The sequence below is a fragment of the Urocampus carinirostris genome, chromosome 12, assembly GCF_059441175.1.
Source record: "Urocampus carinirostris isolate Australia breed hairy pipefish chromosome 12, RoL_Ucar_1.0, whole genome shotgun sequence".
Taxonomy (NCBI): Eukaryota; Metazoa; Chordata; class Actinopteri; order Syngnathiformes; family Syngnathidae; genus Urocampus; species Urocampus carinirostris.
Genome location: NC_142360.1, coordinates 17,140,664 through 17,158,065, shown reverse-complemented (window position 1 = coordinate 17,158,065; position 17,402 = coordinate 17,140,664). Strand labels below are relative to the sequence as shown.

Here is a 17,402-nt window from a genome sequence, read left to right as displayed (position 1 = left end):
GGATCTTCGGTTAAACCACAGAATTTATTATTCCTTCAACCACAGCATGTTGTCCTGGCCCTGAGGCAGCAAAGCAGTAAAGAAGAGTGGGTAAAAAATCCTCCACAGAGTTGAGAAAGGCTCATTACCCATTATCGTAAACATTTGATTTCTGTTTTAGCTTCCAAAGCTGGCCCAACTCACTATTAGGTTTTGGGGGTATTGCTTTTTTCAAATAGGGCCTAATAGGTTTGGATTGTATGTTCTCCCCGTGCTTGCGTGGGTTTCCTCCGGGCACTCCGGTTTCCTCCCACGTTCCAAAAACATGCGTTTCAGGTGAATTGGCCGGTCCAAATTGTCCCTAGGTGTGAATGAGCGAATGAGTTGTCTGTCCCTGTGTGCCCTGTGATTGGCTGGTAACCAGTTCAGGGTGTCCCCTGCCCACTGCCCGGAGATGGCTGGGATGTCCACATTTTAAGGACTCATCAATAAGATACCACAAGATGATACTATTAATATATAAAGAAATACTTGTACCTTTAAATCCTAACATAATACAGTGTTTGTATGAGTGTTTGAAGTCCATGAAAATGGTTGAATTTTAATGTTGTGTTTTCAAGATTTGAGAGTGTTTGAATTTTGGGTGAAGTACTTGTAAACACTTGAACTTGTTGCCATGTTTCTCAGCAGTCTGTCTCAACAAACGAAGCAATGAAATGAAATGAAATTAAATTAAAGTAAATAGAACTTTTGAAGGATTTACTTTCTTTGGCTTGCTTTGCACCTACCTTAAATACATTGTTAATGTATCAGTGATGACAATCATAATGACAATTAATTAATAATAATTTTGATCAGCAATGCAATAATGTTGTGTTTTATTCTTGAAATGGCAATGGACAAATTGGAAAAGTGTCTTTAAAAAGGTCCTATAAAAATGCTTGGATTTGCCTATGAAAAGGATGTACAAACCCTGAATAATTGGAACTTTGAAAATTGCATTTATATATTGGCAGTTTACCTTTCCTTTGAAAATAAGAGCGTGTAAAGACAGCCAAGTGTACAGCATCAGTCAGTCAAATAAAGAACCCAGCTAACTCATTTACAACAATTTTCAATCTCTGTAATAGTTTTCATTATGATTAAAATGAATTGGGGCAACAGGTAAAATAAGGCGATTAATAATAGCAACCACTGGAATCGACTAAAACCATGTATACACTTTAACCAAGCATATTGTGTATACCAACTTATGTTGTCTTCTCACCTTAGTCCGCCCTTCCATCAGACATGACGGAGAATCTGACGACGTCATTGTCACAAAAGGAGGCAACCTGATGTTAGAATGCGCTGCAGATGGCATTCCATGGCCAGCACTCACCTGGCTGAAAGATGGTCGGACCATCACAGGCCTGCACGGAGCTAAACTTATTAACGAGGGACGGTTGCTTCAGATTAAAGATGCCCAAATTTCTGACACGGGACGCTACACCTGCATTGCTGTTAATGTGGCGGGGCAGGCAGAAGAAAAGCACGACATCACCGTGCACGGTATCAAGCAATCTTGAATTCTCATTGCATTTTGATTTGATTTACCGTATTTTCTGCCTGTAAGGCGCACCTAAAACCCCCAGAAATTTGGCAGGAAACATGAAAGTGTGCATCATAACCCAGTGAGCTTTTTATACCTCAAACCACGGTAGATAAAATTGGATATGAATACAGTAATAATTATAGGTATGCATTACTTACAAGGTTTTATGGCAGTACCTTATTTGTGCAATGGTTGAGCAATCACCAGAATTGCTAAACATTGTATGCAACGGGAATCAAAACCAAGCCACCGAGAGCCCTGACATTTTACCACTGCACCACCAGCGATGTAAATGATATATGATAAGGTATTACAACGTATCTCGTTATCCTACAATTTTTACTAATGGTGCCAGACACACTGATTTGTACAGAGCATTCTTGTAGATTAAACAGTCTCCCCATTACTTCACCAACAAATGTTAGAGAATGGAGAAAACAGAAAGTCAACAAAATATTATACAAGCTCTTTTAACATACAGACTGAAAAGGAAAATTATTGACGCACGAGTGAAGAAGTTGGAAGTTTGTTGAACTATTTAAGCAATAAGAATGCAGAACAAAAAACACTATGGAAAATATGTTTCTGGCGTCATGAGTAAAACTAGCATGATAATGAGATAAGGTCTAAAGCCTTTCAGTTTTTCATCTGATCCACTGGTGGTCAAGTGGTGGTCAAACTCTTGATGCTCTCGTCACCACTACGCGGGTTTGATTCCTGTGGATCAGTGTGATTAGCAACATGATCAATTTTTGCATTAACATATATTATAAATGAATAATGAGCCCAACAGTTACACACCGGAGCTCTTTCGCTAGTCTTAGTTGCATGCACCTTGTAGTTAGGTGTGCAAAATGTACTATGCAAATCAGTGTTTCTGGCATCATGAGTAAAAATAGTGTATAAATAATGTCTAATGCCTTTTTGTTTGTTATCTGCTCCACTGTTGGCCACGTGGTAAAATGTTGATGCTCTCGCCACAACTATAGTACCCGCCGGGCTTGATTTCCTTTGCATACAGTGCGATGTGATTTTGGTCAGCAACATGATCAATGTCTGCATTTTTATATATTGTGACTCGTAAGTGTATCAAGAGCCTATCGGTTACACATGGTAGCTTTTACAGCACTTTATAGTCAGATGCGCCTCATGTATAAAAAAATGTATGACAAAATTCTATTTTGGGCTAGGTGTGCCTTACAATTCAGTGCGCCTTATAGTGCAGAAAACACGGTATTTATTTCCCTTTTTGTCTTTCAGTTCCACCAACTTTCATTGGTGGGGTACAGTTCCCAGAAAACATCAGTGTTGTTGCGAAGAACCCTGTCGCTCTGAGCTGTGAAGCTTCTGGCATTCCTTTTCCTACCATCAGCTGGTTTAAGGATGGTCGACCAATCAGAGGGACTAACTCTGTTCGTGTTTTGTCTGGTAAGCTACAAAGTTTTTGCTTTTATCAACTGTGACCAAAGAGTGTTTAGGTAAGATAAATGCTCTCAATAAAAATTAACGTAACATGAGCTCTCTGACAATCTAAAACCACATCATAGGGGTGTGCAATATGACAATATTAGATTAAAGGCGTAATTTGAGGTGTGGTTAAAAAGTTGAAGGTTAAATATTTTCTCTATTAAGAATGTGTTAACAATGCGCAGCTGAGTTCAAAGAACACTTATGCTTTACTTTCCACTATTCCCATCTGCTTTTGTATACATTGTATAGATTTTCATTTTTTTTTCCCTGGTATATTTTGTCACATAATACTAACATTTTGGGGGGCTTATTTAGTCGGTTACACGATACAGAACTGTATTTAATCACATTTTTTTCGTGGAAGTACAATGTTGGCAACATGATTGACTTGGTATAATTGGAAGTTATTTGAATGCAAAAAATCTCCTTGTGTTTATTTTTTCCTAGCTGTTACTTTTTTTCTTTTTGTTCTCTATTTACTTTTTTTCCTTTGTTTCTTTCTTTTCTTTTTTGTTTTTTTTTCTGAATTTTTCATTCTTTTTTCTTTTCTTTTTGTTTCTTTTTTCTCAGCTTTTCACAAATTTTTCATTTTGGTAATTTTTTCTTTTTTGTTCTATTTTCCCCCCATTCCTTTACGTCTATTTGTGCACAATTTTACATAATATTTGGTCGTGTAGGGATTAAAGAAGCAAAAACAACCTGAAGAGCCGTTTGGGACCCGAAAAGAGCCGAGCCGAAGAAGCTGGTTCTCAAAAAACTCTACTGACTTTACTTCGTTGTACTTCGACATTGACTTCAAAATAGCGCATTTAGAAAACAGCATCAGGGGAACCGTGTATTTTTACCTTCATGCACTGTAACTTTGACTTAATTTGCTTCTTAATTAGCAATTTCGAGCCCTGATTTTTGTGAGCTGGCTAGATTTTCTTGTGCGCTGAGAATGTGCGGGCAGTGCGCGATTGTGGAGCTTAGAGGGGACCTTGATTAGGTAGCAATGGCAGCAGTTTCCTGGTTGAAACCACAACCTCCTGACATAATACAATGGATAGACAAATTAAAGCAAATGTACATTATGGAAAAAAAGACCTCAACTGATTTTAGATCAATTTGAGAAAAGATGGAAGCCTATTACACAATTTCTACCTGGTGTTTAAACACCTCACCTTTTAGATCTATTTATTTTATTATCATTATTTGATGTTGTTTCTTTTGTTTGTTATGGGATTAGCCATTGTATATCATTTTTGTTTGTGTTGTTGTATGGTGGGGGACTCAACTCTCTGTTGAATTGTTTTTGAGAAATAATATTAAAAAAATGTCAAAAAATACGAATCTAGGTTTAAAAAGTAATCCTGATCTTATATCTTTGTCATACTGCCCACCCCTTACCTTATCAAAAAGGTGAGGATTGTATTTATAGCTAACAGCCCAAAGAAATGAGATTATTTCTTTTGGAAGGACTACAATTTCAAGATGCTGTGCAGTATTTGTGAATGTTGATGTGAAAAATGTCTCCGATTAAGTTTACTGAGTTTATCGTACAGGTGGACGTAGCCTACGTCTAATGCATGCTGCAGTTGAGGATGCTGGAAGGTACACCTGCATTGCATCCAACAGTGCGGGAGAAGAAAAGAGGAATTTTGATCTTACTGTCCTTGGTAAAAGGACCGTAGTCTAATTAATTTTCTATACGAAGACAATGATTACCCTTTAATACATTTTCACCAAATCTTTTTTAGTTCCACCGAGGATTATTGAGGAAGGAAGTGTTACAGATGCAAAAGTGAAGGAGAAGCACAACATTACTCTCTCCTGTGAAGCCTCAGGTAAACAATGAAGCGTATTAAACCATAGCTAGAATGGTATTTGAAAATTTATGAAATATTTTCTACTACTGCAAAAAAATAAATACATTTTGAGCCAAAATAGGCAGTGTGAGCTGGTTACTGCATTATTCTCTATTGTAAACATTTGAGAGTCAAAATAAAGCACAGTTTAAAATTGATGTGTAAATAATAATAGAAAATTATAATAATCTGTCCACACAAATCTATAGCCTTCTGCACTGAACAAAATTAAAGTCCCATGGTGATCAGTTGGTTTATTCTTTGGCCAAATTCAAAGGGGATTAGATTTCGTTTTAAATTTGAGCTCTTAAACACTGACATTTCATGTCCCCAGACACAATGTTTCCCAGTACTTAAATTTGTGTTTTTGCATTTTTAGGCAACCCTGTTCCGGATATTACGTGGTTAAAGGATGGGAAACCATTTTTGCCTACCAGACACCACACTGTCTTGTCTAATGGCCGTTACCTCCTAATTTCTGATGTGCAAGTAGCTCATACTGGCAGATACAGCTGCCTTGCATCAAACAGTGCAGGAGATCGAAGCCGTCATTTTAACCTCAATGTTTTAGGTATGTAGGAATGTATGTAGGGTTCCATTATGGAATTAAAATGCAATTCCGTTTTATTATTTGCCTTTTTATTCTCTGCAGTTTCTCCCACCATTGTTGGGATGGATGGCTCAGCGGACGAAGTGATAGTAACCTTGAGTAGCCCTACTTCACTAGTGTGTGAGGTTCAGTCGTACCCACCTGCACTGATCACCTGGCTCAAAGATGGTGTATTGTTCGAGTCCAGTCACAATGCCAGAGTTCTTCCAGGTGTTATTTAAGTTATTACATTTAAGTCTTTTTCTTTGTTTTTAATATTTCAAATGAGGCTACCTGAATGTATTCAATGTACCCTATTCATTTGGTTGTAGCCCACATTTTTGTTTACTTAAAAAAATAACTAAATGTTTTTTGCACAACATACCGTATTTGCAACAAGTCTCGGAGGTGAGAGCGCCGAATTCTAAACACTGAACCTCCAGTGATATAGATAACACACAAAAAGGCATTGGGTTTTATCTCACTATCACACTTTTTAGTCACAGTACCAGAGACTATGAATGGGTAGTAACGGAATACATGTAACAGCATTACGTAATCATGATACAATAAAAATGTCATTGTTTAAAAAAAAAAACTTAACCGGTATATTTTGTAAACATAAGGATTACTTTGTAAAATTACATTTTTATTGAAAATAATTTTTACGTTGTACACTACAGGGGAAAATATTGAAGTCTGGTGTGCGTTAGTTTAAATTATTTTTATTTTTTAATTTTTTTCCTTGATCACATTATCTTTGTTTACATTCACCCCGCCCTCCCTATGCAGTCTCATTCATTCCACACACATGAAGCACACTCAGCATATTTGGTATAGCAATTAAAAGTAGGTTTCATCACTTATATTATAGTACTCAGATTACGTTACTGATTACATTTTAGTATCGGATTACATCGTTAAAGTAATCCTCCCAACCCTGCCAGAGATTAGAGATGAGGTTAGAGAATGAAGAAAACAGAAAGTCGCCCTGAATGATATGAATAAATGCTTAAAAACCCAACAATAGGAATATTAAATAAATGCATTATAAATGTTATGTTGGCACTGTGAATAAAAATGGTATGGCGATAAGATCAAATTGAATGCCCTTTTTATGTCATTAATATCACTGGTTGTCCAGGGGTTAGGTTTGGGCCCTACTACCACCATGACCTGGGTTCGATTTCCATTGCATCTAACTGCAAAGTTTCAGCTGGGACAAAAATGTATACCGATTTTTAATCAAAACATAGGGAGGGCTGTAATGTATGAGTGCACGTTATATACGGACAGATCCAGTATTTAAATTTTAAAAGGAGTAAGGCCCAATCGTAATTTTCTTTTATGTTTTCCTCAGGTGGGCGGACACTCCAGATTCTCAATGCAAAAGAAGAGGACGCTGGGCATTACACTTGTGTTGCCACGAATGAGGCTGGAGAAACACTAAAGCATTATGATATCAAAGTATATGGTGAGTTATACCACGTCCTACCCTTACAATCAAACTCCCACACAACTTCTCAATGAAATACTTTTGTTTTTGTTGACCGCAGTTCCGCCACAAATTGATAAGAATGATATCGCAGGAGAAGGCCTCGCTCCTAAAGAAGTCAAGGTCAAAGTCAACAACACACTTACCCTTGAGTGTTCAGCTCAGGCCTTTCCTACCCCAGACTTGCAGTGGTATTTGGACGGAAAGGTGCACCATTTCCTTTTGAATGTTTGCATTTGTGTTCTCAAATTAAGGCTCTATTTTTCTCTTTGGTGCTTCTTGCAAGATTCTGCGGGCAGATGAGCACGTGTCCATCTCAGCTAACGGTCGGATTATTCAGATAAAACATGCTCAGGTCTACGACACTGGCCGTTACACTTGTGTAGCCACTAATGTAGCCGGAGAGGACAAGAAGGACTTTGATGTAAATATACAAGGTGAACTGGGTTAACTGATGATAATGTGCTGAGACCAACAGTGAATTTTATGGGGTGTTTTATACATCTTTTTATTATTTTTATCATTATTTTATGTGACAAATTTGATCCCATTTATTCATAAAAGAAGTACCCAAAAATATGCTTCGTCTTTAAAAAGATGTACAATCTATTTTTGTTGTTTGTTTCTCAACTTTATCCTCAGTTCCTCCCAGTTTCAACAGACATGCTGGAACTGGAGATACATTGTACCCGTCTAGCTTTGGAGTGGACACTCGTGATGTGATTCTTAATAATCCGATATCTTTATACTGTGAAACCAATGCTGTACCTCCTCCTACGCTAACATGGTACAAAGATGGCGAGCCCCTGACTGTTAATGACAACATTCTGATCATGCCAGGTAAGACAAGAAACAAAGAAAAAAAAAAATAAAGAATCTATGTCAACATTTTATGGCTTCATTGTCAGGAGGAAGAGTGTTACAGATCCCCAGGACTCAAGCAGAGGACTCTGGCAGATACACATGTCTGGCAGTGAATGAAGCAGGAGAAGATTCAATTCAATATGATGTCAGAGTATTATGTGAGTACAGTATGCACATGTGAGTGAATGGACTGAATTTAGTGTTTTGAAAGTTCTGTGTTTGCTATATCAGTGCCTCCCTCATTACGAGGTACACCCAAAGATACACCTGATGAAGTCACAGTCTTGGCCAATAAAACAACTTTGCTGGAATGCCACGTGAATGGAAAGCCTATGCCTAAAATTACCTGGTTTAAGGACAGTGAGCCAGTCAGCTCTGATGGACCATATATGATTCTATCCAATGGCAGAACACTTCAGGTAATGTCCCTGTGTTATGTGTTATCATGGTCGACAGAAAAACGAAATAAATAAAATATCAATAGATCTTTTTTGACATGAACAGAACCTATTAAGACACCTATGCCCTGCAACCATATTTACAGGCCAGCCACAAGGCCAAAACGTCTCATCATTGGAAGCTGCCCTTGGCTCTAAAACCCTGAGTATTTACGCTAATCCTGGTCATTGTCGTTACTCTGAACAATCAAACTATCAATCCATTCCTGGTGATGCCCATTTTCTGACAAATGGGATGAGAAAGAGTGATAGAGAGAGAAAGAGGACCTTGTTGTGTATGCAAGATCCGGGTCAGGTTTTACCCATTTAAAAATATACCTTATTTCTCAGACAACAAAATGTCTTGGTGTATATGTCACAGTAACATTCTGGATTAGGTACTGCACCTCCATAGGGTAGTGTTATGGTGTCTCACTCATCAGAAATGAATGGGTGTTATTTGTGCACATATTCCTTGATATACAACAATGCAAACACCGGGTATCTATTGATCTTACTGAAACATTTGATGTGGGATCCGATAAGTCCTCAAAATGTTGCTGTCTTTTGGAGGCATCCAGTCGCAGGGGGATTTTCTTTTAATGGTATCCTTATTTGTATTGTTATGGAGGATTCTCAGAGTTAAGTTATCACAGTGTTATTTGTTCTGAAAAAGTATAATTAATCCATAATAATGATAATAATAAGAATAATCATAATAATCATAATATATTATTATTGATAATAATAATACTGTAATACACTTGATAGTATATTTAATCAATGCTTACATTTATGTGTCTATTTTATTTGAACCATCAGGTTTTGACAGCTCAAGTGTCTGACACAGGACGCTACATGTGTGTGGCTGAGAATGTTGCCGGAAGTGTTGAAAAATATTTTAATCTCAACGTGCATGGTACGACAAAGTACTACCAAAATACGAATCATTTCTATTCATTTAGTTTTTTTTTCTTTAAACTAACTCGCTGTTAACATTTTTATCCTTTCAGTTCCCCCAACTATTTTAGGGCTCAACCATGAGAATGTTACCGTTGTTGTAAACAACTTTGTTTCGCTGTCGTGTGAAGCTACTGGTTTCCCCCCTCCAATGTTGAGTTGGTTAAATGACAAGGGGCCAATTCAAGGAAACACCAATACACTCGTTGTGCCAGGTATGTTACAGGTGGCATTGCTTGATGTCAAGTCAGTCACATTTATTTGTGTAGCCCTTAATCACAAAATGTCTAAAAGGACTGCACAGGTTACAATTACACCATCCCCTGATTTTAAACTAAAACGGGCAAGGGAGAACCACAAGACTTCAGCATGAAGAAAATAATTTATTATAAATTGATGGCATGCTTGTATATTTTAGTTTTTATTTGTTAGTGTAGTATTCTACTGTGGATAAGGAAATATGCAACCAATTTTTGCATGGAAAATGCTGAAAATAACAAAAGGCCTGCTTCTAGTAAATTATAGCAAATAACTTGATTTTCAAAAGAAAATATCCCATTTTTGTTTGAATTTGCTATCGGTTTTGAGTCAGTCAAAAATCATGTAAAAAAGTTCAAAATTCCGTGCATCTCCTTTAAATTCCACATCAAGGAGAAACACCTATTTGGCATTTAAAATTTTGCTGTTGCAGGTGGTCGCGCTTTACAAATCCTGAAGGCCAAAGTTTCAGATGGCGGAAAGTACAGCTGTTTTGCCCTGAATACAGCAGGGGAGACTTACAAGAACGTCTACCTCACAGTTTTAGGTCAGTCTTGTTAACTGATTGTAAGTCCTGTAGCTTCAAATGTGAGAATACACATGTTTCACTCTCTTTGGCCTCTCAGTTCCTCCCAGCATCCGAGATAATAACAGAGATTCTCCCGTGGTTGTGAATGTGCTCGCGGGTGAAAATGTGACCCTGGAATGTGAATCCAAGGCGGTACCTCCTCCCAGCATCACCTGGTACAAAAATGGAAGGATAGTGACAGAGTCTGTCAACCTGCGCATTTTGGCAAGAGGACATATGCTTCGGATCACAGATTCGGAAGTGAGACATAAATAACTTTTTTGGTCACCCTAAATCTTTTGTCCAGTAGTTTACCCTTTATTTTTACTTCTGTTTTATTGTTCATTATATCATATCTGTTGGGTAAAATTCCTTTGGTTTTTGTGACGGTTGTAGTATTATTATTGTATTATTGTTAAAGGGACAGTGTGTATTATTCAGTGCCTTCTAGTGGTCTAAAAACGTTATACATTAGAAAAACAATATTTATTTAAATAATAATCTTAAATACATGACCTATTTGCAGCACGGCGGCGCAGTGGTTAGCGCGTGTGCGGCACAGTTCTAAGGTCTTGGGAACCTCCTGTGTGGGTTCAAATCCAGCTACCGGACTTACTGTGCGGAGTTTGTATGTTCTCCCCGTGCTTGCGTGGGTTTCCTCCGGGCACTCCGGTTTCCTCCCACATTCCAAAGACATGCATTTCAGGTGGATTGGCCGGTCCAAATTGTCCCTAGGTGTGACTGAGCGAGTGAGTTATCTGTCCCCGTGTGCCCTGCGATTGGCTGGCAACCAGTTCAGGGTGTCCTCTGCCCACTGCCCAACGACTGCGGGATGGGCTCCAGCACCCCCGCGACCCTACTGAGGATAAGCGGTGCAGCTGATGAGATGAGATGAGACATGACTTATTTTACAAAAGTGCATTTTTAAATAGGTTGAGGGATTTGTATTTGATGTAGAGTGAATATGGTTCACCTATACAATAATGATTTGCGCCCAAAACCCTAGTATGAAGGTGTTTGTATACCACCTGTTAGCGTGATTAGCTTTTAGGTTAAGTTGTAAGAAATTTCCATCTGCAAATTGACGAATGGTGGTTGATGACAAAACTTGAGTAAAGAAGCAAAACGGAATGAAAGTCTGCGTCCATCAAAAGGAGCTGATATGATTGTCTGCCATCTTGCTGCTACGGGTACCCAGTATCCAAAAACCTTGCGAAAGGCTAGGGAAAAAAATGTAGCGCGTCATCCCTTTGAATTTTCGCATTTTGTATTCTTCCTTGGGATTTTTAGCAGTCGTTTCTGGTTGCCCGACTCAACACGGTGACATTCAGTGGTAAAATTATACACGATATCCCTTTAGAAAAAGGTAGTTTTGGTTTCTTCATTGAAAGTTTTCATGAAAGGGAATGATAATCGCATGTTTTTATAGCTTTCTTGTTATTGTCTTTTTTCCCAGGTATCTGATACTGGACAATATGTTTGCAAAGCTTCTAACGTTGCTGGTCAAATGGACAAGAACTTCCATTTGAATATTTATGGTATTCAAATTTAGCTTAAATTTCTTTTGTATGCAATAGGGAGCATATTGTATTAAAATATTATATATTGTTTTTTCAATTTTAGTCCCTCCTCAAATTGATGGCCCAGCTGAGGAAAATATTGTAGAAACCATCACTAATCCGATCACCCTCATATGTGATGCTACCGGGATCCCCCCACCCAAACTCACGTGGCTGAAGAATGGACAACCAATAGGTAAACATGTTTAGAATGTACAGCATAGGGTCACAAATGTGGGGAACTATAACATGATAAAGGTTATTTTACAAATTTATTGCTCCCTCCCAGTAATCAATAATGAACAAATAACTCTTGGCTTCAATAAAGGTTGTGGACTCTTGTTATACAGCAGGAGTGGGCAAACCTTTTGATTTGTGAGCTGCAATGGGTTAAAAAGAATTGCATATGGGGCCAAGTCAGGAGGAAACACATGGCTGACGTATTTTTAAAAAAAAATGCAATACCTGAGCAATGAGAGAACATGAGCCTATCAAATGTCTCTTTTGCATTTACATGCACCAGTTATATTCCAGTACATATTTGTTAGAGGGATCATTTCATCCAATTGGTTTGAAACAAATTTAATATCTCAATTTTTTAAGGACAAAATTTGATATTTTGCCATTAAAAACTCTATATACAACAGAAGTGTTTTATTGCACTCTATTTGATTGATATGTTGATATAATAAAATTGATAAAAAAGCAAGTACAGAAAAAATCTGCCAATTGTTTGAATTTTAGCAATGTGCGCAATGAAAAATATCGTTTTTATAGGGGCACACGACGGAACACGGATGATAGGGCACCAAAACAACACATTTTTATTTGTAGTACTTTAGTAATACATACACTAGAGATCAAAATTAGAGAACAAACATCAGAAACCACTTTAATGAAAGTTAAAGAACACTTTGATCAAAATTAGAGAATAACAATGACATGTGCATGGGAAAAACATCTGAAGGTTACAACAGGCCTCTATTGTGTATGACTTTCAGATTTTTTCAGATTCAGATTCAGATCTACTTTATTGTCATTCTAGTACACGTGTATACAGAACGAAATGTCGATACATCTGACCCGCACAGTTTCCTTGAATGTACAGATATAAATAAAATGTTGGATTGAGTTGGAGTATTGAGTACTAATAATATACTAATAATTATGGCTATGTATAGTATTTTACAGTAGCGCAAATAGTGCAAGAGGAGCAGCTAACCAGATGTGCAAAAAGGGCGGTCAGGTAAACAAGTCAGGTAAACAGTAACAATAACACTGTAACAATAACGCTGTAAGTACAATAGTGCAGAGAAACAGATGTGCAAGGAGTGGCTAGCTATAAAGAACTGCCAGTAGTGCAAAAAGTCAAACAAAACCAACAGATGTACAGATTAGCAGCAGTTAGATTTACTATGTGTTTGATTTACCATTTAACAGTCTAATGGCCAGGGGGACAAGACTATTGTGGAACCTGGTGGTCCTGCACCGCACACTGCAGTACCTCTTCCCAGAGGCTAGCAGAGTGAACAGTCCATGATGGGGGTGAGAGGGGTCCCTGATAATGTTCTTAGCTTGGGATAGGCAGCGCTTCTGGCCAATGTCCTGAATGGAGGGGAGAGAAGTCCCGATGATTTTCTCTGCTGTCCTCGTCACCCTCCTCACACTACCCCAGTCGGAAGCGCTGCAGCCTCCACACCACACAGAGATACAGCTGGTCAGGATACTCTCTATGGTGCCCCTGTAGAAAGTAATGAGGGATGGTGGGGGCAGGTGGGCTCTCCTCATCCTCCGCAGGAAGTACAGGCGCTGCTGTGCCCTCTTAACCAGTGATGCAGTGTTCACGGACCAGGTGAGTTTGTTTGTGATGTGCACCCCTAGGAACTTGATGCTGCTGACAACCTCCACAGCCTTGTTGTTGATGAAAAGTGGGTCATGGTTGGGCTGGTTTTTCCTGAAGTCGACAATGATCTCTTTAGTTTTGTCAACATTCAGGCACATCTTTAGCACATCTGTGGCCACAGGGTAGCACTAGTGTCACACTGCCAGGGTGTGATTTTGGCCCATTCTTCTTCCAGCCTCCTCCACAGTTCTCTCATTGTAGTAGGTTTCTTGACCATAATTTTGTCACCAAGGATTTCCAGAGGATCTCTATTGAGTTGAAATCAGGACTTTAGGCAGGCCATGCCATTATTCAATGTTTTCACCTTCAAGGTTATTCTTTACCCATTCTGCTGTGTGAAATGGATCATTGTCCTGCATGAAGACTGAGTGCTGAATGGGCGATGAACGCAAGTCAGGAAACATGTGCTGTTGAAGAAGGTTCTGATACACATTTCTATTCACTCAGCCATGTAGCTGTACAATAGGCCCAACTCTTGCTGCAGAAACCCTACCCCGAACCATGACACTTCCTCCTCTGTCTTTCACTGACTTTTTTACACACTTAAGGTTTAGTCTTTTTCCAATTTGTCGCCGAACATAATGCTTCCCATCAGACCCAATTAAATTATATTTGCTTTCATTCCTGAAGGGAACTCTGGACCAGTTCTTCTCTGTCCACACATCATACTAGTCAGCAAAGCTCTGTCCAGCTTTTTGATTGATTTTTTATTTTTTTTGCCAATGAGAGGTTTGGTCCCTGCAGTGTGGGCCTTCAGTCCAAATGCTTTTAAACTGCAAGCCACTGTATGGCGAGACAAATCCAATTCCATCTGCAGTGTGGAAAAGATTATCCATTGACGTCCTGTGCAGTGACCTGTCCTCTCTTGCATTCGCCTTCAGTGGAAGACCAGCCTTTGTTGGGCGACTTGAATGAGTTTGTAGTTTTGTAAAGATACAATAATCTTAAAATCGTAGATTTGGAAAGATGAATTTTTCTTGCTATGGCTTATTATATCCTTTTGGTATATAAGGTCCTTCTTTTCAGGCTGGTTGTTTCAAATCTTTGAGCATTGTCAAATTCCTTTCATGAAATCATGTATACATGAATGTGATTTTTTTTTCTTTCCAGAACGCTCTGTTTCTTTAGAGATGCACATCTTCTTGGGAGGCAGAAAGCTTCAGATTGCACGGTCACAAATATCTGACGGTGGCACTTATACTTGCCTGGCCTCCAATGCAGAAGGCAAGGCACGGAAAAACTACCACCTGACCATACAAGGTATCTGGAGATGTGAATGTGAAGTGATACACTATTTGTCTTGTATACATTCGCAAAAGACAGGGGTGGGCAAACTATGGTCCGTCAGCATTTTCAATCTGGCCCTTCAAGGGAAAACATGACAAATATAATGATCAAATATCATCACACTATTAACATAATTGCATGTTTTACTTTTTTGGGCCGAATTGAGATTTTTGCCTTCCCTTATAATGTCGCACCATGTGCTGAAGTGCCCAAGTCGGTCAGGCAGATAACAAACTAACTCATGCATAGGGGATAGGCAATTGTTTCATAAAGTTCCTAAAAACCTCTGCAATATCGTGAAAAAAATAATAATAGTTGTTTCGGGGCCACTGTTGTCCCAAGTCTTGCTCGATGTAGAACCCCTCCTCATATAGATAAATAAATCATGAAATATGTTTCCATTCTCGCTATTTTTTTACTATAATCATTTATCTAAGTTTTTCACGTTTCTATTTATTCAAGATTTGTATTGAATAGAAGGCAAAAAAAATCTGGGGTACGGTACTTCTAATGCATTTTGGGGTTTTCAATGCACATGAATATCAAATTTAGTGCTTGTAGAAGAGACACCATACCTTCAGTGTCTTTAATTCATAGTGCTTCAACACCATTTTTATTAAATTAATTAATTTATAAATAAATATACACTGATATATTACATATATGTGTAGATATCAGTCAAGGACCCACGCGTGTTGGTGCAGAAGCATAGTGCAGAAACACAGATTGAAGTAAAGGAGGTCTTTATTTGGACAGGGTTTGGTACATGGTGACGAGGCAGAAATCATGGAAGAGATGTAAGCGAAAGGTCCATGTTTCAGTAAAGTCAATCAGAAAAGGTGTCGGACAAAGAGCTTGGCAACCTGTATTAGTAATGCAAAGGGCAGGCAAGGGTTCGGTATACTGGCATAACATCAAGGCTGAGACAAGAAGGCTTAGGACCTGACAAGAAAGGCAACAAACTAGCACAGATCCAAGGGGACAGAGTGTTTAAATGGTGATAAGGGAGAGTCGTCATTAGAGGGAAATTACAACAAATGGATGCAGCAGAGGTTACACATCATTTGATACAGAAATATAAATAGATCAATCATTTTTTCTGGCCCCTTTTGCCAAAATATTTAACACAATGCGTCCCGCAACTCAATAAATTGGCCCATCCATGGCAAAACAGGAAATAAAACTAACACAACTCTTTTAAGTGCCCCCTAGCATCTCTGGATCAGAGTTACCCAGTGAGATCGGCGTCCTGCTAAATGAAAGTATTCAGCTAGCATGCCATGCAAAGGGATCGCCTACTCCAACCATCCAGTGGTTAAAAGATGGAGGAATCATCAACAATGCAGGGAATAAAAACTTCGGGTACATTATTATTCACTCTATAATATGTCTCATGTGGCTATCGCTGCTTTGATATTGGGATGGTAATCTTGGTGATGTGTTGCTTAGGATCAGTCCGGATGGCAGTATTCTCACGTTGAATGCTAGCCACACCTCTGACAGTGGCAAGTACACCTGTGTTGCCTCCAACAGTGCAGGAGAAGAAGACAGGATTTTCCATTTGAATATATATGGTCAGTTGAATGCAAAAATCTATTTTTTTTTTAAATTGTCCAGCTATATTTACACTCTCGCTAATACATTTGAGCTCCACTTGCTCCCTCAGTGCCTCCTGTGATAGAAGACAACCTTCAAAAAATCGATGAACTGACCACAGTCCTTGAAAGCTCAGTCAACATTGAGTGTGTGGCAACCGGGTCTCCTCCTCCACAACTTAATTGGCTGAGGAATGGCCTTCCCCTTCCAGTATCTTCACACATCCGTCTTCTTTCTGCTGGACAGGTGCTCCGGTAAGTCCTTGGGTGTGTCTGTACTCAAAATATCAGCTCTGGGCATCCGCTATTTAAAATGGTACGTCTTTTTCACACGTCAGTGATATTCTATCTACATATCTACCTTGGTCATATCCCTGAAGAGGGGTGACCGACAGCAAGACAAACACATACTATTACAACGAAAACAAAAAATAAAAATAAGAATAAAAAAGGGTAGAAAAATGGCAAAAAACACCCACAAATATTTTTGGACCATGGCCAACCCAAATGCCAAAACACCCAAATAAGTTAGGCACCTCGGCACCTAAGTTGGTCATGCTTTCGTCCCTCCAGATGAAATGGGACACAAGAAAGCAGCCATGTCACTCGGGTCAGGGTGACACAACACACTCTTCTGTTCAACAGCAGGGCCCAACAGCTTTCACTGATCCATCATCCAGGTGCCCCGCCCATCCCTTAGAACGCGTCCAAATATCCCACTATCCTTCTTCAAAAACATGCATTTCAGGTGAATTGGCCGGTCCAAATTGTCCCTAGGTGTGAATGAGCGAATGAGTTGTCTGTCCCTGTGTGCCCTGCGATTGGCTGGCAAACAGTTCAGGGTGTCCCCTGCCCACTGCCCGGAGATGGCTGGGATGGGCTCCAGCCCCCCCGCGACCCTACTGAGGATAAGCGGTACGGCTAATGAGATGAGAGATGAGATCCTTCTACAACACCGCTCCACTGATTCCTATCTCCAACAAGAGCTCTAGCTTCC

General features: G+C 39.1%; 1 protein-coding gene across 3 annotated transcripts in view; it reads left to right on the top strand.

The window, feature by feature from the left end:
• The window catches only part of hmcn1 (hemicentin 1), a 151,337-nt gene that overhangs the window by 85,352 nt on the left and 48,583 nt on the right, over positions 1 to 17,402 (top strand). For all 3 annotated transcript variants that reach the window (XM_088349495.1, XM_088349494.1, XM_088349493.1), the window contains exons 45-66: positions 1,252 to 1,530; positions 2,834 to 3,001; positions 4,588 to 4,701; positions 4,783 to 4,869; positions 5,270 to 5,461; positions 5,543 to 5,710; positions 6,840 to 6,953; positions 7,036 to 7,181; positions 7,261 to 7,411; positions 7,617 to 7,814; positions 7,883 to 7,996; positions 8,070 to 8,257; positions 9,098 to 9,194; positions 9,289 to 9,450; positions 9,927 to 10,040; positions 10,120 to 10,322; positions 11,518 to 11,599; positions 11,685 to 11,816; positions 14,634 to 14,783; positions 16,013 to 16,172; positions 16,260 to 16,384; positions 16,477 to 16,660. In XM_088349495.1, coding sequence (XP_088205621.1) covers positions 1,252 to 1,530; positions 2,834 to 3,001; positions 4,588 to 4,701; positions 4,783 to 4,869; positions 5,270 to 5,461; positions 5,543 to 5,710; positions 6,840 to 6,953; positions 7,036 to 7,181; positions 7,261 to 7,411; positions 7,617 to 7,814; positions 7,883 to 7,996; positions 8,070 to 8,257; positions 9,098 to 9,194; positions 9,289 to 9,450; positions 9,927 to 10,040; positions 10,120 to 10,322; positions 11,518 to 11,599; positions 11,685 to 11,816; positions 14,634 to 14,783; positions 16,013 to 16,172; positions 16,260 to 16,384; positions 16,477 to 16,660 — 3,328 coding nt within the window. The remainder of the gene's footprint in view (positions 1 to 1,251; positions 1,531 to 2,833; positions 3,002 to 4,587; positions 4,702 to 4,782; positions 4,870 to 5,269; positions 5,462 to 5,542; positions 5,711 to 6,839; positions 6,954 to 7,035; positions 7,182 to 7,260; positions 7,412 to 7,616; positions 7,815 to 7,882; positions 7,997 to 8,069; positions 8,258 to 9,097; positions 9,195 to 9,288; positions 9,451 to 9,926; positions 10,041 to 10,119; positions 10,323 to 11,517; positions 11,600 to 11,684; positions 11,817 to 14,633; positions 14,784 to 16,012; positions 16,173 to 16,259; positions 16,385 to 16,476; positions 16,661 to 17,402) is intronic.